This window comes from Thamnophis elegans, chromosome 5 (assembly GCF_009769535.1).
Source record: "Thamnophis elegans isolate rThaEle1 chromosome 5, rThaEle1.pri, whole genome shotgun sequence".
Classification (NCBI taxonomy): domain Eukaryota; kingdom Metazoa; phylum Chordata; class Lepidosauria; order Squamata; family Colubridae; genus Thamnophis; species Thamnophis elegans.
In genome coordinates, this window is record NC_045545.1 from 26,360,806 (window position 1) to 26,385,655 (window position 24,850).

Below are 24,850 nucleotides of genomic sequence, written 5' to 3' on the forward strand. Positions count from 1 at the left end.
TTTCTGTCACTCGGCACAAATAATCAAGTCACATATCTGGCTATTAAAATATTTAATATTGAATTATGCCCCTAAAATTGGGTCACTAAAATTATCACATGACCATTGAGTGCTGTGACAGTTTTAAATATGAGCATTTTTTATAATGTTGTAACTTTACATGGTTCTTAAATGAGGCTGTCAGTAAGCAAAGACAACCTATATTTTCAAAACGAATTTCTGCTACTATAATAGGAAACAAAATGTCACTTGCATGGTTCCCCTTGGCTCCCCATGTCCGTGGCCACTTGTGGTAAAGGCCCCATTCCTAACATTGTTTGAAGCAACATAGCTGGAGGCTCTCCAAGCAAACTTGGTTTCTACAAAGAAAAAAAAGTATAGATTAATTTTTTAAATGTATTTGAATAAAACCGTTCCAAAGATTTTCAATGCACACACTCTGTTTTACCATATTAGCTGATAACAGAAGACAAAGAAAAAGGAAATAATACTACTGCTACTATTACAAACAAAGATATGAATTAGAAGATATTTCCATTCTTCATTTTATCCAGGTGTTTGGTCTAAATTACAAGTACAAGCCTATTTAACTCACACTATTAGGTTGTATATTCTCAATCTTTGATAGTGGTGCCATATGTAGATGTGATAAATTTTGTAGCAACAAATTTGATGCATTTCCAAAAACAGGACCCTGTAAGATTGAAAGGAATAGAATTATGTATGAGTTACATACATATAAAACAAATATTATTCCAAACAACATAAAGAGATAAAGGTAAACATTAATTTCATATATATTTCACCAATTATATGATTCAATCTTCAAAATATAGAATTCCTTTCAACATTAAAGATGTATCACATATTTGTGAAATGACAACTGCATATGTCTTTGGGATAGCTACTAATTTTTTCTTCTGAGAACTAATATACATACCCCTATTTTTCATTTTACTCTTCTAAAAGATGGTAAAATGTAGGAGCCATGGTAGCATAGTGGTTGGAATGCAGTATTGTTGGCTAATTCTGCCAGCTGCCAGTTGACAGCCAGCAGTTCGATTCTTACCAGCTCAAGATTGACTCAGCCTTCCAACCTTCCAAGGTTGATAAAATGAGGACCAGATTGTTGGGGGCAATATGCTGACTCTGTAAACCGTTTAGAGAAGGCTCTAAAGCACTGTGAAATGGTATATAAGTCTAAGTGCTATTACTATAATATGTAAGCTCTAAGTGAAGTTTTTTTAAAAATGTAAACACATTCCTCTTAATGGAAACAATCATATTATGCTGTTTAAATTTTCCACTACAAATATAATCTTGGTTATTTTCCATTATTAAGAAGAAGTAATATTACAGATGTGCCTTCCTATTTCAAAAGATGATTATAAATGTAAATAACTGAACATTAAATAGTTGTTTTTCAACAAGTAGCAGCAGCTAACTGATCTTGTCCATTGATAAGAAGTTAAATAGGGTTAGTCCTAGTTTTTATTTAGATGGCAGTCTACCAATAAATATCAGATTTGTAAGCTAGACTGGGCAGTTGAGAAAATCAACCAGAAGGTGGCCAGGCAAACCACTTCTATATTACAGATAGTCCTCAACTTACAACCATTCATTTAATCACCAATCAAAGTTACAATGGCCCGAAAAAAATGACTTATGACCATTTTTCATACTTATGACCATTGCAGCATCCCCATGGTCATGTGATCAGATGATTCTGCATGTATGTATGACAGTTGCATTATTTCCAACAAGCAAAGTCAATAGGTGAAATCAGATTCACTTAACAATTGCACGATACACTCAAACACCAACAGTGATGTGCTTAATAACTGTGCCAAAAAAGTTATAAAATGAGGCACAACTCACTTAACAAAGGCCTTGCTTCATAATGGAAATTTTGGACTCAATTGTGGTCGTAAGTCAAGGTCTACCTGTATTGCTAAGAAAACAATAAGGGCCTAATTTGAGAGGAACTATTTTAAGATAGTTATTCTATCTACCGCATTTTTCGGAGTATAAGACGCACCAAGGTTTTGAAGAGGCAAATTTTAAGAAAAGTAGGTAGGTAGATAGAGGGATATAGAGGGAGAGAAAGAAAGAGAAATACAGTAGGTAGGTAGAGAGAGAGAGTAGTTAGGTAGGTAGGTAGATAAAGGGATATATAAAGAGAGAAATAGAGAGAGAGAGAAATACAGTAGGTAGGTAGGGAGGGAGAGAGTGTGTGTATGTAGGTAGGTAGAGGGATAGAGAGAGAGAAATAGAAATAAAGAGAGAGAGAGAGAGAGAGAAATACAGTAGATAGGTAGGGAGAGAGAGAGAGTAGGTAGGTAGGTAGAGGGATAGAGAGAGAGAAATAGAAATAGAGAGAGAGAGAGAGAGAGAGAGAGAGAGAGAGAGAGAGAAATACAGTAGATAGGTAGGGAAAGAGAGAGAGTAGGTAGGTAGGTAGAGGGATGTGCTGGAGAAGGAAATCGCTGACAAACCTTAAGACTTTGTTTCTGCTGGCACAGCACTTGATCAATGTAATTCTCATCAGTTAAAGACCTTTCCAAAAGGAGAAAAAAAGTTTTTGCTCTGCAAATCTCCCAAAAATGGCCCGTTTTTTGTGAAAACGGGCCTGTTTTTTTTCAAATAAAAGGCATGAATAGCCTTGGGGAGGCTTGCAGAGTGCTTCTGGGGGGTGGGGGCCAAAAAAAGGGGGGAAATGGCCCGTTTTTCACAAAAACGTGCTTGTTTTTTGTCAAACAAAAATTGCATGCATAGCCTTATGGAGGTTTATAGAGTGCTGCTGGGGACTGGGGGGGGGGGGACAATAAACGGCTCATTTTTGCTCATTTCTGCCCTCCCCAGCCCCCAGGAGCTTTCTGAAAGCCTTCATAAGACTATACACGGCCATTTTGGTGAAGGGGCAGGGCTTCAGGAGGAAAAAAATGCTGTATTCGATGTATAAGACGTACCCAGATTTTCAGCCTCTTTTTTGAGGAAAAAAGGTGTGTCTTATACTCTGAAAAATACGGTATCCCGAAATATATGCAACTCAAACTCTTCCAGGGTCTACCCTGGTACCTTAGTCACGAGACCAAACGGGCTCTAGTTATGTATTATTCTACATCTTGCTTAATAAGAAAATAGATGTTATCTGGAAAATAGATGTTTCTTATATTTGTTACTTTGATAAAAAAATCAAGACCATGTTTTGTCTCTTTGTTCTCTAGTGAGCAAATTGTAGAAATTAAATTTCAGAATACATAAAACAGATGTTTCAATTAAGAAGTCAAGATAAATACTGTCATAATTTAGCATAATTTGCTAATATTATGATAATACACTAACATTCTAACTTTTATCATACATCTGCTTCACCAATATATGTTATCTATAAACATACCTGATGAATTTTATTCAAATGCAAAAAGGCTGGACCGACTGATGGATTTACAAGGTGAGGCACATTCATGGGAGCTCCTAGGACTATTTTAGGAAAAAAAATATAATCAAATTTATCATAAATTTATTTATAATACCTATGTTAAGATAATTACAAAATTCATGTTCACAATAATGCTGAAATAATGTACACAGTTTTATAAGAAACTTTGGTATAATTTAGGTTTGGCTTTTGCCAGGGAGATAAGGTATCATATTTTGCTATATTCCCAAATCTTCAAGGATATACATATTAAAAGCTGGAGAAATGGATATAATTATGTACTATTTATTGCTTCCCTCCTTGCCCAAAGAAGCAGAAAAGCTTTTTTTTTAACTGAAACAGAAGAGAGAATTTTGCAAGCTTTGCTCATATTTATAGCTTCAGCAACGTATGTGATAATTTATCTATATAGCTAATTTCTAAGGCCCAACTGACAGCTTCATTTTTAATTTTTAAACTTTGTAAAAGTGTATTATTTCTCTATAGTTTCTTATTCCAGGAATAACTCAGAGCTTCACACATCTTTTGCAAGAAGCAAGAAGTGCGTATGAGACAAAGGATGTTCACTCCTTGTTCGGAGCAAAACAACAGAGCTCAGGTCTGCCTATATTTCATCTGAAGTCCCCTTCAATATCATTTGAAATAAGTTCAGGTTTTCCTCACTCAATCAGTGGGAATTTCAAGTTATTTGAGATCAATGCTAAATATATAGATTTTTTTTAAAGTAGAGAAAGAGAAAAGGTGTGTAATTGCTCTGGTTCCTTCCCACCCAATGCTGTTGCTTTATGAAATTAATGTACATGTAAATTCTAAATTATTTCAGAGTACATATTATCAAATCTTACCAAATTTATTAGCACATCCATGCATCTGATGCCGTAACAACATCTGCAACATGCCTGGAGTATTTAAGCTGTTCATGATTTGCACAGCATTTGGTTCTGGAAGTAATCCTTTTTGATTGTTTTTCATCTTGAATAAAGGAGAAATTGAAAAGAAACTGAGTTTCACAATAAAAGAAGGATATTCATATCTATTCATTTCAAGTGGTTTCATTGTGCATAGAGCACAAAATTAGCAATGAGAAAATCCAAACTCAACAGTGGCAAAAAAATAATAATCTTAAAATAGATGAAACTTTATAGAATCCTTGAAGCTTTCCAGTTTCAACATTTCATTACACAAACAGGTTTTTGGGGGAAAAGAAGACATAAAATTGACATGGCTAATTGCATAACCACTTTCTGTAATGTTTGCAAAATCCTGGAGAAAGGGCGTTGGTACTTACCTGATACGCCTCTTCTCATAGTGGGGGGGGAGTATCCAGGATGGGTTAACTTTATCCTCTCGTTGATTGGACTGAGTCATCAGAGCTCTTGGTATAAGCCTCTGGTCCACCAGGCTCCGCCCAGTTTGTAGACGAAGAACTCTATCCGACTCGTTGAACCATCCACTCCAGACCTTGTTAAGGTTTCTACTTTTTATTGAATCCTACTTTGGTCATGTTATTACAACCTACAACCTAGTAAATGTTACCTTACCATGACAGGGGGGGTCTGGATACTCCCCCCCCACTATGAGAAGAGGCGTATCAGGTAAGTACCAACGCCCTTTCTCCATAGTGAGGGGGAGGAGTATCCAGGATGGGACGTACCAAAGCCAACGTCCCTAGGGTGGGTAATAAGTTGAAGACCCCTGGCCAAAGTAAGCCTGGTGAGATGTCTCCCTTGCCCTGTGGACAGCCTGTAGTACCCTGCGCTCAAACAAAGCCTCCACCGAGGCAAAGGTGTCCAGCTTGTAGTTCCTCACGAAGGGTGAGGAAGAAGACCCTGCGGCTGCCCTACATGTCTCCGCCAATGAGGCCTGTGTAGCCCAGGATGCCAAGGTGGCTGCACTTTGTGTGGAATGTGCTGTGATGGGGCTTGGTGCCTGCATGCCCTGGGATTGGTAGGCTGTAGCAATGCAGGTCCTCACCACCTGCCTATTGTGGTGGAAGTCACCTTTTTACCCAGAGACCACAGATGGTAGGAGACCTACCGGGCCTCGGACTTTCTCTTTGGGCAGGTTCTATCTAAGGTGTGCCACTTCTTCTCTAGGGGGTGAGCAGGGTCCAGACAGAAATTGGGCATGCCCAGGTCCTGTAATTTGTGGAAACATGAACCCACCTTAGGAATGAAGGAAGGGTCCAGCCGCGGCACCTCTCTGTCCTGGTGAAAGATGCATAGGTCGTCCTCCATGGACAGGCCCTGCAGCTGTGATGTCCGCCTGGCAGATTTGATGGCCACTAGGAACACCACCTTAAGGGTTAAAAACTTTAGAGACATTGTTCGCAATGGTTCAAATGGGCCCCCTTAAAGCATCCAGCCCTTTATGCAAGACCCAGGAGGGGCACCTGTGTGTCGTGAGTGGTGTGAGGTTGGATGCCCCCTTCAGAAACTGCCTTGCTAAAGGTTGTTGACTGAGTGCCTGGGCTCTACCGCATAGAAGCGCTGAGAAATGGCCGAGACTTGTCTCCTAAACGTGTTAGGGTCTAACCCCTTGTCCAGGCCTGCCTGAAGAAATCTGAGCACTAAGGGCTCTATCCCCCTGATGGAAAGTCTTTCCTCCTTCAGGATGCTCCGCTCAACCACCAAGTGGTCAATTGGAGCCATTGGGGTTCCGGGTGTTCCAGTGACCCCTGCCTGAGGGAGAGCCTATCCTGAGGAATCCTCTGCACTCTGTCCCCCAATAGCGACTGAAGGTCTGCCAACCATGGCCTCCTGGGCCAATAGGGGGCAACCAGTACCAGCTCCGCCCCCTCCCAAAGAATTTTTGGATGACCCTGGGAATCCGGGGCAAGGGTGAGTAAGCGTAGAGCAGTCCCCGAGGCCAGGGGCCAGGAGCCTTCCATCCTTCCGAGGTGGGCAAAATGAGGACCCGGATTGTTGTTGGGGGCGACATGCTGACTCTGTAAACCGCCCAGAGAGGGCTGAAAGCCCTATGAAGCGGTATATAAGTCTAACTGCTATTGCCCCTTCTGACCCCAGGCTTTGGTACCTGGCGTAAACCTTGGGAGCTGGGTGTTGGAGGGGGGTGGCAAATAGCTCGACTTCCGGGTGGCTGAGGTGGTCCATCGCCTCTCTGAAGATCACCGGGTGCAATCTCCACTCCGAGTTGTCCACTTCTGCCCGGCTAAGCCAATTGGCTCTGATGTTGTCCCCCCCGCTATATGTTCCGCCCTTAAGGAGAGAACATTCCTTACGGCCCACTGACCCGGCCTTTTGGCCTCCCGCATGAGGGCCTTCGACTTGGTCCCCCCGTCTGTTTAAGTGGGCCTTGGGTGCAATATTGTCTGTGGGGGCTGGAAGGTGTCTGTCCTTGACAGAGTGGTGAAATTTTTCTAGGGTCAAGCGAACTGCCCTGCGCTCCAAACAGTTGATATTGTGAGTCAGTTCTGTCTGGTTCACTGTCCCTGCACTATCTGGTCTTGTAGGTGGGCGCCCCCCACCCTCCGAACAGGTTGGCACCTGTGGCTACCGTCACGCGGTCTGGCGTTCTGAAGAATTCGCCCTTGGTTATCGCCGGGGACGTCCACCCGAACAGTGAGCGTGGGACTATTGCCGGGAGAAGAACCCTGGCCTGGGAGTAGCTCCTGTGCCTTTGCTGGAATGGCAAGGGAACCCTTGTAGGTCTCTGATGTAGAGACGGGCCCAAGGAATAATGCCAAAGGCTGAGACCCTGGTGCCTAACCATCTAGACCATGTGGCTAAAGGCACCCTGTCTCCCTTGATTACCTGGATGACTAGTCGTCTTAGCGAGCACTGTCTTTTGGGTGACAGGAATATCTTACCTGCCACTGAGTCTATCAGAGCCCCTAGGTGAATGAGCCTAGTGGAAGGGTAGAATTGGCTTTTAACCGGATTCCCCGAGAACCCGTGCTCCCTCAGGAATGGCAAGGTGATATCTAGATCCCCTAATGCCCCTTCAAAGGATGACTGTATGAGGAGGTCATCTAGGTGGCCTAGAATCCTAACTGGAATCTGCCTCCAGCTCGCTGCTAAGGCAGCCATTACCTTGGTGAAGTCTTGCGGGGAGGGATACCGGCCGAAGGGCAAGGCCTGGTTATGGGAGTGCTGCCCCAGGTAGCTGAACGTGAGAAACCTCCTGTAATCCCTAATGATGGGAATGTGTAAATAGGCCTCTGTGGGGTCTATAAAAGTGCGGAAGTCTCCCTGTCTGATTCCCTCCAAGATGGAGTGGAGGGAATGTATTTTGAACCTCCTGTAATGATTGAAGCGGTCCCGCCACTTCAGATCCAGAATTGCCCTCCATCCCCGATGTCTTGGGGATTCCGAAAGGGATGGTGTAATGCCCTTGGCCCTGCTGTCTAGAGGCACTGGCTGGATGGCTCCATGTCCAGCAGGAGTTGTATAGCTGCATCAGTAATCTCCGTGCCGGGTTATTTGAAACCGGGCAGCTCTGGAAAAACCCCAGGGGTTTAGACAGGAGTTCCAGAGCCGGACTGTGCCTCATGGTGTTCTGAACCTATTTATCTGATGAGGCACGGTCGCAGCAGTCGGTGAAGTATGCCAACCGCCCCCCTAGGGGGGGGGGTGACTCGGTTCTGGCCTTAGTTCTTGCGGGAGGGGCATCCCCCCGCCACATCCTCCGCTCCCTCGGAAGGGCCGCTTCTGCTGCCTGCCCCTCTGCTGCCTATCTTGGCATCTCTGCCTGCCGGAAGAGCCTCCTCGTAATGCCTGGCACCTGAGTACCCCGCCCCTGAACCCCTGAAGGGATCCTAACCCCAGAAGGAGGACCCGAAGTCTTGTCCCCGGGAACAGGGCCGTCTGGAGTAAGGCACCGTCCTAAACTGTCCCCTCTTAGGGGCTGTGGGGAGATCCTTCCTCTAGTCCTTATTCTCAACCAGATAGGGGTCCAGAGCGGGTCCAAAAAGGACATCTCCTGTGAAAGGAGTGGATGCCAGGCGCCACCTGTGGTGAACCTCTGCCTGCCACTGTCTCAGCCACAGCAGCCTGCGAGATGCAACAGTGGAACAATTGCCCTGGAGGCAAGCCTGGTTGCAGACAATGAGGCATCTGCCACAGATTGGATGACCGCCCCCAGCTTATTGATGTCCTGGTGCGCTCTGACCTCGGTAATGGGGATGCGTTGTTGCAGCTCCTGCAGCCAGAGCAGAGGAGACCTGTTGAACAATGAGGCGGTGATGGCGGCCTTCACCGCCCAGGCCTGTACCTGTGTCCTGCCAGTCTCCTGTTGCCTCTGGGCGCCGCCATCTTGGAACACATGGTCCCTTATGGCTTCAAGATGGCGCCTTTGCCAGGAGATGAAGGCGCCCCTTTTGAATCTTCTGGCTGGGCGGCTTGTGCTCCGAAGAGCTGCGCTGCTGCCGTTTTCTTCACTTCCCATGCCGCTGGAGTCCTTGCTTTGCCCGTGAGCCCCCTCCAATGAGGTGGGTCACGTACCAATGGGGCGGGCGCTCCGCGTTTGCAAGGCTCCCTTCCAGGGGGCGGGGGGGCTCCGCGCCGTCCTAGCCTGTCCCTTCTCACGATCCGCGGCTCTTGGGGAAGTCTCCGGCGCTGCTGGCGTCCTTGCAGCCGGGCGTGCCTGCCAGAGGCTTCTGCCCTCTGTCTCCTGCTCACCCGGCAAATTCCTGTCTGAGTGTTGCTTGTCTCACTCAGAAGCCTGGGCGGCGGGCCGCCCGCTGAGGGGCTTTTGGCCGATCCTTACAGTCCCGGGAGTTGCCAGCTCGCCTGGGATGCTGTAGGAGGGAGACACTGGAATTTTCCTTCCTTTTCTTTCTTGAATATCTTCGACCTGTTGGAGATCTAGGATGGTCAACCGTCCATTTGAGTGGACTGAGTCTATAAACTGGGCGGAGCCTGGTGGACCAGAGGCTTATACCAAGAGCTCTGATGACTCAGTCCAATCAACGAGAGGATAAAGTTAACCCATCCTGGATACTCCTCCCCCTCACTATGGAGAAAGGCAAGATCCTAGAAGACTAGAAAAGGGCTAACCTTCCTTATTTTCAGAAAAGGGAAGAAACAGAATCTGGACCTGGGAACATAACATTGATATTTATTAACAGAAGTCTTGCAATACTAAATTGCTCTCCTTAGATTGGTTGACCAGGGCAATGCTCTGGGTATAATATATCTTGACTTTAGCAAGGCTTTTCACAAAGTTTTTCATTGGATCCTTACCAACAAAATGGACAAATATTGGTTTATGATTAGATGGGTCTATAATTGGCTCAATGATTGTAGTCAAATGATAGTTATAAATAGCACATTTACTTGGAGAACATCTTGAATTGGGGTTCCAAAGGACTCTGGCATGGGCCCAGTACACTTGATGTTTTTTATAAACAATATGGATGAGAGAGTTGAAGGAATGCTTACCAAATTTGCAGATGATGCAAAGCTAGGATTGGCTAATACTTGTCAGGAGAAAGAGAGAATTCAAAAATACAGGCTAGAACAGTAGGCAAAAACAAATAACAATGGCATTTAATAGGGAGAAATTTAAAGTCATGCCATTAGTAAGAAAAAGAAAAGGAATGTATGTATGTATGTATGTATGTATGTATGTATGTATGTATGTATGTATATGAGAACAATACATGTGAGAATGACTTGGACATATTGTGGTTCACTAGATCAACATGTCCCTACCGTGTAATGTAGCCGCAAAGAAAGCCAACATATCTTGAAGAGCATTCAGAAGAGCAAAGAGTCCAGATTGCAGGAAGCAATTTTTCTCTGCCTTAATCACTACATTAAATTGGATCTCATGTTTATTTATTTTTATTAAATTTATAGGCCACCCATCTATCTAAAATGATTCTGGGTAGCATAATAAATAAATAAATAAATAAAATAATATGGACAACTTCAGTGATGGGATTCAGCCAGTTCACACCTATTCGGAAGAACTGGTTGTTAACTTTCTAAGCAGTTCGGGGAACCGGTTGTTGGACGAAATCTCATTTTGGTTTTTTCCACTTTACAAGGCTAATCCTGTAAGGAAGCAGGAAGGAAACATTCTGGTGTTGTTTCTAGCCTAATTTTTATTGCCCTGCTTACAGAAACTGCCTCTCCGGTTAACCCTTATTACTCCGTAACAGGTGAAGGTGAAGCGCCCATCGAAGTGAGTGACCATACCCACCCAGTCACATGCCCACCGAGCCACACCTACCCAGCTGGTCATTAGGGCAGAGAACCAGTTGTTAAATTATTTGAATCCCACCACTGGACAAAGTATAATGATAACTGCAGCTAAAGCCAGACCAGAAAGGCAAACATTGTCAGGATATTTTGCCTTTCACTCAATTTGCAGGAGCAGTTCATAGATTTAAAAGAAAAATAATGTTATGCATACACAGAGCAAAACTTACATTCACAGAGACCATCAAACAGAGAAAAGTCACAAGTCTACATGGAAACAAAACCTGAATCATAGATCCATTAACTTTGGGCTACACAATATGCAATTAATGTAATAAATGTTCTGTGTTTGCTTTTACACTACAAACTTTTTTACCATTCGTTGTGCTGCTATAAGTGTAGCAAGAGTACTGCGGCCAGGAGCTCCAGGAGCACAATAAGACACGTGGACTCTTTTTTCGTTGATAGTCAAACCATCTGTGCTTTCCTGCACTTCCTCTGTTTGTTCTGCTGTCTCATACTCAATTACTGCAAAGCCACCAACGGAGCTGTCTTCATCCTGAGCAAGCTAAAAGGACATTTCACAACACCATGAAAAGAGGTCTGTTCTCTTTCAGCTGTTCCAAAAACCATTACATTATTCTAACTGTATAACCTGTATGTCTTAGATGAGATTAATCAACATGCAGATCATTCCTTGATTCAAAGTTAATCTAATACACAAATATCTGCGGATATTCACCCCCAATAAATACTAAATATAATAAAATATAAATAAAAACAATAGATACTGAATAACCTGAGCTATAATTTTTTGTGGCAGTTATGTAAGTAAAATTTAGTTGTAATGTACAAGTAAAAATGTACTCATGAAGAAACAGAATTAGGAACAAAACTTTGCAATCATGAGCATATATTTCCTTGAGATTTTATTCTTACTATGAAATACACACTGACTTTTAAACATAATTATATTGACACACTTTCTTATTTAAAAGCATGAAATGCCATTACATTTTGATTAGTTTTAATATCTACATATGTTTTTGTGCAAGGTATAGGTTTTGTTATTTCTTTTGTAGCATTACAGAAGACGTATCTCCCCAACAGTTACCAGAATTGAAGTACTCAAATAATAAAAAAAAGTTTGAATTCAGTAGGGAAGATAATTTAACTTGCTAGAGCACAATAAATCTATATAGAGCAAATGTTTCACTGGAGATGGTGCCTGGATGCACCACTGAGTGATCATGTCAAACTGCGATTTTTTTAAAGATCAGCTTCAATTGCATTTGTTTTATGAACTTTGAAATGAACACAGATGACCAAGTAGTTTAATATTTATGTTCTCATTTTTTTCTGGGTGTACAGACCATTCCAATTACAAATGACTTTGAGTTGTATATATTCCAATTTAGGTCATCATTCTCAAGATGGCAATGTGGACAGGACCTCCTTATGTGCTCACCGTCCATTTCTTCTCTTCCCCTTCTCCACACTGGTTTGGAGATAGGTGAAGAGGGAGTTTATCATGACAATTTAGGGATTTTAAGGATTCTGCACCCTGAAATAATGAGACAAATGCTTTTATTCTTTTAAGGGAAACTCAGAACGGCAGCTGACTGAAAATGATAAAAGCTTAAAACAATGCCATTAAAACAAAGTCAGCTAATAAATACATACATATCAGTGGTAGGATTTAAAAAAATTACTACCAGTTCTGTGGGCATGGCTTGGTGGGCATGGCAGGGGAAGTATACTGTAAAATCTCCATTCCCTCCCCACTCCAGGGGAAGGTTACTGCAACTGACATATGGGAGGCAGAGAATAGATGGGGGTGGAGCCAGTCAGAGGTGGTATGACAGTTGGTCTTACCAGAACTGCTATTTTCGGGGCTCGGACAGGAGGCTCCAGTGGATGGTATTGACACGCCCATTTGGCCACGAGACTGGGATGAAGCTGCTCCACCCTTCCTTCTCCACTTTATCGAAGTGAGCTTCCCTCAGACCTAAAAACAAGGCACAAAGGAGAACTCCCACCACCCCAGCTATCATACTACCTAGGGCGGGAACTGGAGCTTCCTGTCCGAGCCCCGAAAATAGCAGTTCAGGTAAGACCAACTGCCATTTTCCGGAGCGAGGGACAGGAGGCTCCAGTGGATGGGACCTACCAAAGCTAAGTCCCATGGGCGGGGAACTCATGCTCTGCAATAACCTGCTGTAGCACCCTGCACCCAAACGCTGCATCAGCCGATGCGAACGTGTCCAACCTGTAATGTCAGATAAACAGCGATGGGGATGCCCATGTAGCGCTCTGCAAATGTCCTCTATGGGGGCCTGGGATGCCCAAGCCACCGAGGTGGCAGCGCTCCTTGTCGAGTGTGCCGTGATGCCGGCCAGCACCGGCAACCTCTGGGACTCGTATGCTAGGGATATGGCTAAGCGGATCCACCGGCTAATGGTGGAAGGCGTTACCCTCCTACTCAGAAACGATGGTTGGAAAGATAGGAAGAGTGCCTCTGACCTCTGGAAGGAGGCCGTCCGCTTCAGGTAAATACCCAGGGCCTGTCTGACATCCAATTGGTGCCACTGCTGTTCCGGTTCCCTAGCCGGATTAGGGCAGAAATCGGGGATAACAAGCTCCTAAAACACTGGAATATGGAATTCACCTTATGAAGGAAGGCTGGGTCCAACCTCAACCTGACCCTGTTGTTGTGGAACATGCACAAGTCCTCCCTAGAGGAGAGTGCTCCTAGCTCTGACACCCTTCTAGCTGGTAGGAATGCCACCTTAAGGGTTAGGTGTTTCAGGCTAACCATTCTCAACGGCTCAAATGTCTCCTACATGACAGCCTGTAGCATGGTGGGAAGATTCCACATGGAACGCCGAAGCTATTTCCAGTAGATTGGTGTGGTGGTGGGGGGCTCTGGACTGGGAATCTCTAGCCTCCTGATCGCATAAAAAAACCCAGGGATCGGCGCCACGTGCTTAGCAAAGCCGGAAATGGCTGCCGCAACCTCAGTGCTCTCTCTGATCCCAAGGATACAAAGTAACACTCCCTGGTGGTTAGAAAGGAAAACCACGTAGAGCTACTTACAGGCTGGAGCAGAGAGCTAACTACAGTAGCTGCAGAGGCAAGGAGTTTCCAGTAGAGATAGAAATTGCAGAAGAAGTTAAAAATATGTCTTATTTTTAGCCGGACTGAGATGAAGTGGAGAAGGAAGGGTGGAGCACAGAGGCATGTCTTCAGCTTCATCCCAGTCTTGTGGCCAAATGGGCGTGTCAATACCATCCATTGGAGCCTCCTGTCTTTAATGGATCGAGGGTAGAGACGACACGAGAGCCAGGACTTCACAACAAGAACAGGTTTATTCAAGAGAATGATGACAGCGATTCAAAAGTATCTTTTCTGCGCCAAGGTATTTATATACACTAGTTAGAATAGAAGGACCAATGGGCGGCCTAGAAGCGTCTAGCAACTGCTGACGCAGTACCCTGGCCAATCAGGTTGGCTTGGCTGGCTAGCAACAGGCTATGCTGCGCCTCAGCCAATCAGGGTGCAGCCTAGACTGTTGCTGGCCTCCCGGTCGTAACTGGAGGATTTACTGAATCCTCAACACTGTCCCTCGCTCCAGAAAATTTACCGGTTCTCCGAACTACTCAAAATTTCCACTACCAGTTTTCCAGAACTGGTCAGAACCTGCTGAATACCACCTCTGATGCATATTGAGAACCTTAAACAAGTTAATCGATTCAGTCAGCCAAAAAGGAAACCTTCTGCAGCCAGAAAGCTCACAATTTTCAAACCTTCCAGATCTAATGGAAGAACCACATTTAATGGCCTTTAGGAAAACCAACTGGAAAATGGGCATTCTGATAGGTAGAAGGAGTCCTCTTCCACAGATGGTGAGCAACAATTGAGAAAACATGTATCTATGAGTCCCTGGAGGTGTCATTCCTTGAATAAAGAGAATTGGAGAGACCCCAAAATACCTGATCTTATCAGTGGCAGATACTATTAGGGTAAGCAATCCCATAGATATTCTTATAAGGTTTATATTTATTTATTTATTTATTTATTTATTTATTTATTTATTTATTTATTTATTTATTTATTTATTTATTTATTTATTTATTTATTTATTTGACTTCTATACCGCTTAATAGGGCTTTCAGCCTTCTCTAAGTGGTTTACAATTTTTTTTAGCAAATTGAGTCAGCAACTTGCCCCCACAGTCTGGGTCCTCATTTCATCCACCTCGGAAGGATGGAAGGCTGAGTTGACCTTGAGCCGGTGAGATTTGAACCACTGAACTGCAGATCACAGTCAGCTGAAGTGGCCTGCAGTACTGCACCCTAACCACTGCGCCACCTCGGCTCTTCTTATAGTTTGTTAAGCAGCAGAATCATATGATTGCCTGAATAATTAAGTATCCTGCCTATTCGTTACAGAAGATGGGTGGATGGGTAAAGCAAAGCAACAGCAAATAAATAGCAGATGCAGCTTTTTGGAAGAAAAAAGACAGTAAAAACAAATTAAATTCTGTGGGGTTATGTGGCCGGCTTCTTGGTTATCTCTAACTGCACTCCTTCCCTTTTCTGCCCCTCACAAGTCAGTGTGTGCTGATAAGACGCATAATATTGAGAAATAGTATCCTTTTGAACCAGAGGGAAGACTCAGAATGCAAGAGCTACTTATACTTCTTATTCTCTCTTAGATATAGGAATAAGTTTAATTTCTCTCCTGGTCAAAGACTGATTTGCAATAAAGCTGCGTCTGCGCTTTCTGTTATCCGGAGGTAATTCTCACTGTTCTCTTTCATCTTTTCTAAGGCATACATGCACAATTAATGAAAATATATTTTATATCTTTCTCAAGGTGGGAAAAGAATAACATCTAGCAAATTCATATGGCAGGGGGAAAAAAGCAAGAATAAAACGCAAAGTGTTGCAAGATGCTAAATCAAGAGGAGGGTTCGGATTACCTGATTGGGAACTATACTACCAGGCAGCTAGTCTGACGTGGATCAAGGAATAGATAATGTTAAGAAAGAGTAGGCTATTGAATCTAGAGAGGCACGACTTGTTGTTGGGATGGCATGCTTATTTATGGTATAAGGGAACTAAAGCACATGGTTATTTTAGGAGGCACCATATAATAGAGGCTTTGTTATTAAACTGGGAGAAGGTTAAGAGGCTACATTATTTAAAAATTCCAGTCTGGATATCAACCATCGAAGCCTTTTCATATTCAATAATATACAAGAAGGAACAGTTAGATATGCTGAGCTATTAAAGACAGAGGGTGAACTCAAATCTATACAAGACTTGAAACAGGAAGGTATTGAAGTTAATTGGTATTCATATGTGCAAATACATTCTAGGTATAATGAAGATCAAAAAGGAGAGTTTTTACGATAAAATGACTGAATTAGATAAAATCTTAACAGGTACCGATGAAAAGGTAATTAAAAAACTTTATGGCTACTTGTTAGAGGTGAAACTTCATGAGGAACAAGTCAAAGAAACTATGTTAGCTTGGGGGGAAAACTTTGGGCGTGGGATTGAATTAGAGAAATGGCAAAAACTATGGACTCAAAACTATAAAATGACAATGTCAATTGCATATAAAGAAAACTTGTATAAGATGTTTTACAGGTGGCATCTATCCCCATCGAGAATTGCAAGAATGTCCAAGAACAAATCTGAAAACTGTTGGAAATGTCATCAGACGCCGGGCACATACTATCACATGTGGTGGACTTGTACTGAAGCAAAAAAATATTGGACTAAAATCCACATGTGGTTGGAGAAAATGATACATAAACATATAGATTTAAAACCGGAACTCTTTTTATTGGGAATAATACCAGAAACATACAACAAGGACTTGAAATATCTAATCGTGAATGTTTTAGCAGCTGCCAGAATTGTATTTACCAAAAATTGAAAAAACGAGAAAGTACCATCACAGGAGGAAACTATTCGGAAAATAAAGGAATGTGCCGAAATGAGTAAGCTTACATTTGAAATTAGAGAACAAGAGGATGAGCAATATTATAAAGTGTGGGACTTGTTTTACCAATGGTTAGATAAAAAAAACCTGGGAATGAAACTGTCTACTTATGTTGTAGTAGTTTTTTGTCTTTTGTCTTTTTTTATTCTTTCTGTTATGTTATAGAGTACTACTTATATGATATATAAAGGACAATAATGATTTTAATGTATAAGAGTGGGATGATTTGAATACCTTGGTATAATTGTATGTAGTGACCATTTTATATTAGAAAGATCTTTGTATATTAAACAGATCAATGATGATGTAAGGAATAATTGATATATACATGAATTGAAATACTTAACCACTATATGGTTTAATAATTAATAATGGGAAACTATTTTTGGAATTTTGGATGATTGGTGACACTATGGTTAATTGAAAATATGAATGTATATTATAAACCAATGGGAATTCTTTGTTCCAATCTTCGCTTTTTCTCCTTAGAGATAGGTGATACTATAATGCTTCAAAGACTCATTGTTATTTGATAGATAATTATGAACTCAAGGAAATAAGGATTGTTACAAATGAAAGAATATTAATGGTAATCTGAACACATAATGCTCAAAGACAATGAAACATTCAGTTATGTTTAATGTAAACCAGTGATGTTAATCCTAAGTTTAAGAATTGATGCACAAAAACCTATAACCAAACGACATGCCTGATGAAATTGAGGAAAGTTGTTCTTTCTTCTTCTCTTGCTTTGTTTTGTATGTGTTGTTTTGTTTAAAAAGAATAAAAATAAAAATATATCTTAAAAAAAAGAATAACATCTAGGAATATGGTTGGGAGTAATATCCACATAATTTCGCCCCCTTTCCCCGTTTCATATTCACCTCACTACTCCTTGCTGATGCTTTTGTTTTTTTCACTGGGCATCCCCACACTTGAAAACAGTTAGAAATTCAGTCTGTCTCCCATCCCTATGTACAGGAAAGAGTGGAAATACCAAAGAAGCAAGGCATGCATATTTATTCTCCCAATTTCTTCTCCCTCCCTTTGATGTTAAATATGCTCACTTTGGAGGTTCAATTCTTGAACAGCCCCATAATCCTCCACTTGGAAGAAAGACTGATTGATATGAGAAAGAACAACAGAAGACTAATCAAAAGCTCTTTGAGGTTCATTTATGATTTTTTTAAAAGCACAACAAAAAAGATCATGGTCTTTGAGAAATTGCTCATTATTGTCAAACAGCAGGTGGACAGCAGACTGTACTTGATCTTGTTATAATGGTTGTTTTGTAAAGTAAAGCTAAAGGTTTCCCCTATCCAGTCAGTTCTGACTCTAGGGAGTGGTGCTCATCTCTATTTCTTAGCCGAGGGAGCCAGCACTGCCCAAAGACATTTCCATGGTCATGTGGCCAGCATGACTATGCAGCGAAGCATTGTTACCTTCCCTTTGAAATTGTACCTTTTTATCTGTTCATATTTGCATCAGCGGTGGGATTCACTTACCTTCCCTAGTGGTTCGCAAATGCTCACACATGCCTCATCTGCACATGCGTACCACCTTTGCAGTGCTCGCACATTACATCAGGGCAGGTGGGCTGAGCCTCCCGCAACTGCCGCTACTGGTTCGCCCGAACTGGAGAGAACCAGCTGAACACCACCTCTGATTTGCATGCTTTCAAACTGGTCTTGAACCTGAACTGTCAGCTTTCCAGTTGACAAACTCAGGATCTTTAACCACAGAGTCATCATTTGTACGTAAATGTATAAATATGTTTGCAACATGCATATAGACTTAATTATAGTTAATTTTTCCTCATGGAAGGTGTAAATACTCTTTTAGATTTTTTTCTCTTCCATTCTCTTTCCAAAGAAAGTATGAATGGCATTGTTTTTATGTAATTAACTAATAAAGCCAGACATTGTTCAAAAGTGTGTTTCCCCCCTCCTGTTTCAGTATTTAGCAAGAGAATTAAAACATCCTTAATAAAAATAACCGGGGTGGGGGGATGAAAAGTGTCAATATTTGCACTGTTACTGCCAGTCCATGATTGATAATGTCACAACAATTTATTTATCCATCACTTTCAAAAGGTCTTAAAGGATCTTCATCCGCTCAACCCCCACAGGAAATATAGAGCTCGGCAGTACTCATTTCATGCCAACTGAGAACTTTTCCCCTTTGATAAACAAGTAGCAGCTGTTCATGATGTCCTATAAACTCTCTCTAGAACAATATAAAAACATAAATAGGTATAATCCACCTGTGCAAACCTTGTCAAAGTGGATGAAAGTTCCTAGAAAACAATGCCAGCCACTAGGATTGTTCCAAAATAGATTCACAAGTAAAACATTACTGGGAAAATGCAAAATATATCCTCAGATAATAACATTCTGCCACAAAACAAAAACACTATCTATAAACAAAATCAGAATAACGTTTAGAAAAATAACAACTGTGAAATAACACAGCCTGCAGCTGAAAGGACAGTTACGATAAATATCTTTGCAACATGCCAGAAGAAGAGCAAAGACAGCTGGATCACATGTAAGTCTATCTAGCCTAATATTTTGTTCCCACGGTTGCCAAGTAGATGTCTCTGGAAAGAACACAAGCAGAACATGAGTGCAGGCACATCTTTCTACACTTTTCCCCAACAATTGGCACCAAGAGTTACATTGCCCTCCATTTCTGGAAGGCAAGATATAGACATTAAAACTAGCAACTATCAGTATCTTATCTTCCACAAATATTTCTATCACTATCTTTGTAATTGTAAATAGATATGATAACCTTTATTGTCATTTTTTTTCTGTGGGACTCTGGCACACATTAAAAATGAAATTCTGTTGCTTGCTCTAGAAAATGTACATATATATAACACACACAGATATGCTATATACATACATACGTATATACCTACACCCTAACATATAAATACATATAAGTATTAATCACTTTCCAACTTGAATACATAGCGAAAAAGGAAGTTTGAGAGTTCACAAGGTTGATTCTATATGGAACAAAATCGTGGAGGAAGCTGGATGTTCTGCTTCTGATACTACAAAGTTTTCTCCAAGAAGGTAGCAAGGAATGGCACTATTTCTAACTTATCCTGATCAAGGCGCACTTCTCCATATTTATCCTGCGTTTCCTAGGTTTCAGTGAAGCATTCGATTTCTTTGGACAGCACTCATTTATTTTATGGTATGATTAAGTTCCTTATTCTTTTTTCTTCAAAGGGCCCTTAATTTCACATTTTTGTGTTGTAGTTAGTCTTGTAGTTAGTCTTGATTCCAGTGGTGGGATTCAGCCAGTTTGCCCCATTTTGGGAGAACCCATTGTTAACTTTTTGAGCAGTTTGGTGAACTGGTTGTTGGAAAAAATCATTAGGGCAGAGAACCTGTTTTTAAATTATTTAAATCCCACCACTGCTTGATTCCTTATGTTTAACATTTAGCCCCCTTCTGTATTATATTGCTTTTGAAGAAAAGTTTCTGAGTCATGGTAATGGAACATTATGTGGTATTCCCAGTGGTTATACAGTAAATAGCATTGTTTTTTTCTGGTAAATCAAAGCCAGGTCACATTGAACCTGTTTATAAATGGGAGTTTGATTTGTTACTTCACTTGTTAACCCTTAATATTGAACTGCAATTAACTGAATAACATTTATACCCCTTCAATTCCAATTGTTTGTTCCTAACCATATAATTTATTAACAAAATAAATAGCACTAGCTGCAATAAAAAATTATTTTGTTGGAAGAACTGAGAAAATATCACATGGTCTAAATTGGGGGGGAAATGGCTATGTGTAAGAACTGCTTAAATAGACATAAAAGATTGCTTTTTCTAATCTAGCATTTCTCATCACTCATTTTGGATAGAAAAACTTCCAGCTCTGATTCCCAGTATATTTTAATGGAAATTCATACTGTACCTTAAGAAAGGAATCAATAACATTTTAGGAAGAAGATATCATTGTAAAATTTTGTGCAGTGCTGTGAGTGCCAAAAAATAATTTAAAAAAATAAATATTAAAAAATTTAAAAATCAAAATAAAGTACAAGTTTTGTAAATACAATATTGTGATATAATGAAGAAGATTTTTTCTTACTCCATCCTTCAGAACTTTAGATTTCCCTAAGACTTAATTTTTTAAAATTCCTAACATTTCTCTTGAATAGCAATTTTATATATGTTTAAATAAGTTACTATTATGTCAATGACATATTAGCTGAGATATTCATTTATATAATTTCCAGGTGACTTATAGATGGCAATCATTGTCAAATCTAATCAATAGAGCTACAATATATAATTACTCATTAATGTGACCATAGTAATCTGCAAATCAAGGAAAAGTTCATGCTACGTCATTAAATCATAACATCTGTGAAGACAGCTTTCATTTTGAAGAAAAAGCATTTCACTTACTTGGTAGAACACAGGCTTATAATTAGTTGAGAAATTTTGCAAGAGGTCATCACCAGTATAGTCTATAGGAAGGTTTTCCACACAAAGGCATTTTGAATGTATGAGTTCTGCAGTTATTTGATTAGCATCCATCCATTGTGCAAAAAGGACATTTTCACCTAATGGTTTGCCAAGAAGGTCCAACCTAGCCTTTGCTGCAGAATCCTTTTTCATGTATTCCACAAAACCATAGCCCTTGGAATAGCCCGTGACTTCACTGTATACCAAGAAGTGTCTTTCAACATTCCCATAAGGTCGCACTAGCTCTTCAAACTCTTGCAACGTATAGAAAGGGGGCAAATTGGTAATGCAGAGCAGGGCATCGGTTGGCTGAAGCTGCAGTGATATTTCTTTTCCTCGGAGGGAATGTTGGTGAAATAGCCGTATTGCACTCTGAGCTTGGTCCCCATTCAACAGAGTAACAAAAGCTGAAAGACAGCAAATCAGACAAAACTTTTATGTAAACTCCATGACCGGGTTGGGCAGGTTTTAAGCTCTTGGGAACTATCAAGCCTTGCGGTTTCTAAGTCCAAGGTGTCTTGAAACTGATATTATTTCACAACCCTTCCACACACAAAAACATTTCCCTGCACTCTCCATTTCAGCAATTATGATTTAGGAAAGATAGTGTTATTTTCTTCTGTTTTTTTACCCTCAACTGTGCTGACACAACTCTTTTGTTTGCTCCTGAACTAAGAAAAGCCCAATAATTTCTTAAAGATTAGTTGAGTAACTTTTGTGAAACTCCAATATATGCAGAAGGCATAACATATAGTAATAGTATTTTTTTCTTAATTTAAAATCAATATTACAAATTCACGATATTAGCCATTTTCTTTCACTTGGCTCAGATAGATCCTCTCCTTTGGATTTTTTCAGGATTTGCTATTCTTCCCATCATTTTCTGGCAATCCACCAGAAGATCAAGAGGTGGAACCACCTCGAGATATAATTCATGGGAGGTATACATGGGATACGGGGTGGGGCACAGTAGGAAAGAAGGAAAGAAAATCTTTTTATATAACTGTTGCATTGGCCAAAAACGTACAATTTGCAGTTTTATGACATGACATTTTTACAATCAAAGTATAAAACAATGCTGATTTTAAAAATAAAATTATATTCATATGTATTAATACTGTCAAGCAAATTCTAGGAATAAACCAAATTCTAAACTAACATTAAAGTCTGTTCATTCTTCCCAGGTATACATTCCTCCTTATTACGTTTGGTTAAAAACTGGCATGATGTCATTAGAAGGTAAAAGTGTTGCCTGGCACATATAACCTTTTAAAGTTATTGCTGACATATCATATTTCGATCAGACTTTTCCTGAAATTTAATTCCAGGAAGCTCTGGTTGCAGGATTATTGTTTAAAACCAAAAACATCTTTTATTTCTGCATGCCTATTAATCATCTGTTTCTACTGAACACTAAAACTCAACTGGAAGCAAAATAGAATGGTAAGAAGATACTACTGAGAATCAGGAATGTTAACATCTTCTTTCAAGCCTGAATAATCAAAGGTTATACTATCCTCTAGTCTACTCAAGAGGTTTACTAAATAAAATATAAATGGAAGTCTCGTAGAGGAACTGGTTACAATGAAAGGCAAGTTTCTTATATCAGAGCTATGCAACCGACCCCTCTGAGTCCTTTCAAAGTTATAGCTAAAATGACTTCTGAATATAGCATAAGAACATTTTAAAAACGTAGGAAGTACTTCTTTTAATAAAGGTTCATAGCAGCTATGTGTGCACATCCATATTTTTTTTTTGACAGCAATACACAATTCATTCAACTTCCTAGTCTAGATTACTACCTTTGAATTCTGGAGATCTTCTAAGTTCTAATCACGTCTTAATGTTTTAAGAACAGCTAACAAACAATCATATGACTATTACTTAATTTGAATTTTTTTATCCTTTTCACATTCTTGTTGGAATTCATTCCCAATACGTCAAAGACCAAACACAGTCGTCATCCTGGAAAACATTTTTTTCTTTCTATTTAATTTAATTTTCGGAGATTGTCTGGACAAGTCTCTACAGTTTTCTTGGCAAAGTTTTTCAGAAGTGGCTTGCTGTTGCCTCCTTTGTAGGCTTGAGAGAAAGTGACTGACCCAAGGTCAGTCTCTGTGCCTAAAGTGGAACTCAAACTCATAGTGTCTTGGCTTCTAGCATTAATTACTATATAACTGTATACCATTTTATATACAATCCTGATTTATTTGAGATAAAGAGAATGGAATAGCTTATGGAAAGAAGAATCACTCCAAATCAGGCAGCATATTTTGGATTGTAGACAAGGTTTTCAGTGTCAAACAATTCTTCAATTCCATTACATCCCTATAAAATACCATCCCTGCTATCTATTATGTCCTCTGGAGAGGAGTTTAAAAAAGTCTGACAGAGGAGAAGGGAGTAGGATTCTTGTAGAGGTTGGCCTTGACACCAAATATCATCCTATTATAGATTCAAATTATTTTTTACTCATAGTATTATACAAAAAGTTAAGAAGGGCAGTTTTTAAAAATAGTGTTAGTTAATGTTGATAGTTAAGTTACCCACCATAATTGTCCAACAGTAACAATGATAGCCAGTAAATTGCACTTCAGAAGTTCTGGACTACAACTCCGCTTAGTTTCAACTAGTTGTTGCCTCCAAACTGTAAAAGGCCTTTTAACCATCATTGAATTCTACCCTCATGTATCAATAATGCAAAAGCACTCTAAAATGGATTGCCACTCATTAATTTTTTTAACAAAGATTAAAATTCATTGATGGTACGCACTAATAGACTAATAATTACAAAATTCAATGTGACGTTAATTTAGAGGAAAGATTTGCCTTTGGTGAGGTGGGAAACTATATAAATTTGATGAATAATAATTTGCTAGTAGCATTTCCTTTTCAGTGGTCACTTTGCACACCCAAGTTATTGATACTGAACAATTAAATTATGAGTATGCATTTCTCAACTGATCCCTAGTAGAATAAATACTAATTGCCCTTAATTAAAAAAATATATGGTTTCTAACGTTACCTAATTATAATTTTTTGCATTGTAGTGTTTATATAAGAGTATAACTTCAGATTTAATCATGTTAGACTGATTCAAAAAAAAATTTTCAGTTTGCCATTGTTTGTTATTCAAACAAACTAGTACAATATGATTTGGGCATATTAAGAAAAGAATCTGTACAAGGAAGTAATATGAGATAAATGTCAGTTTCTCTCTCTCTCTCTCTCTCTCACACACACACACACACACACACACAAGCACACTGAAGCAACAATTTAATTAAATTTATTAAATTAAATTGTTATTAAATTGTGAAATTTAATCAAAATAGCTAAATCTATTAGCATAACTATTATACTGCAAGTTTTTACCTGTTCTTTTATGTTTGTCCACATAGCAATACTTCAGCTCAAAGTCTTTTAATAACTCATGGATTTCCTAAAAGAAAAATAATGCATGATTAAATACAAACTCAATGGAATGATCCTTTTTATTTCAGCTTAAGAGACTTGAAAACATTCCAGGTAAAAATTATTCTGGAGACATGCTGCCAGAAAATATTAGTTAAGTATCAATATCAGCATGATGCAATTCAGCAGTAAGCAGGACCCTCTGAAAAACAGAATTCACTTCATCTTATTTAAAAAAATATTTAAAATATTTGCCAAAGATTAGCTTTCAAACACAATTTTGAAGTTGAAAGGCATTTCCTCACAGTGATATT

At 40.1% G+C, this 24,850-nt stretch overlaps 1 protein-coding gene across 1 annotated transcript in view; it reads right to left on the reverse strand.

The window, feature by feature from the left end:
* RAVER2 (ribonucleoprotein, PTB binding 2) overlaps positions 1-24,850 on the reverse strand; it is a 59,564-nt gene that overhangs the window by 22,339 nt on the left and 12,375 nt on the right. The window contains exons 2-8 of the mRNA XM_032218911.1: positions 24,498-24,564; positions 21,063-21,529; positions 10,985-11,176; positions 4,288-4,414; positions 3,401-3,483; positions 596-694; positions 254-359 (exon numbers count right to left, since the gene is read on the reverse strand). Coding sequence (XP_032074802.1) covers positions 254-359; positions 596-694; positions 3,401-3,483; positions 4,288-4,414; positions 10,985-11,176; positions 21,063-21,529; positions 24,498-24,564 — 1,141 coding nt within the window. The remainder of the gene's footprint in view (positions 1-253; positions 360-595; positions 695-3,400; positions 3,484-4,287; positions 4,415-10,984; positions 11,177-21,062; positions 21,530-24,497; positions 24,565-24,850) is intronic.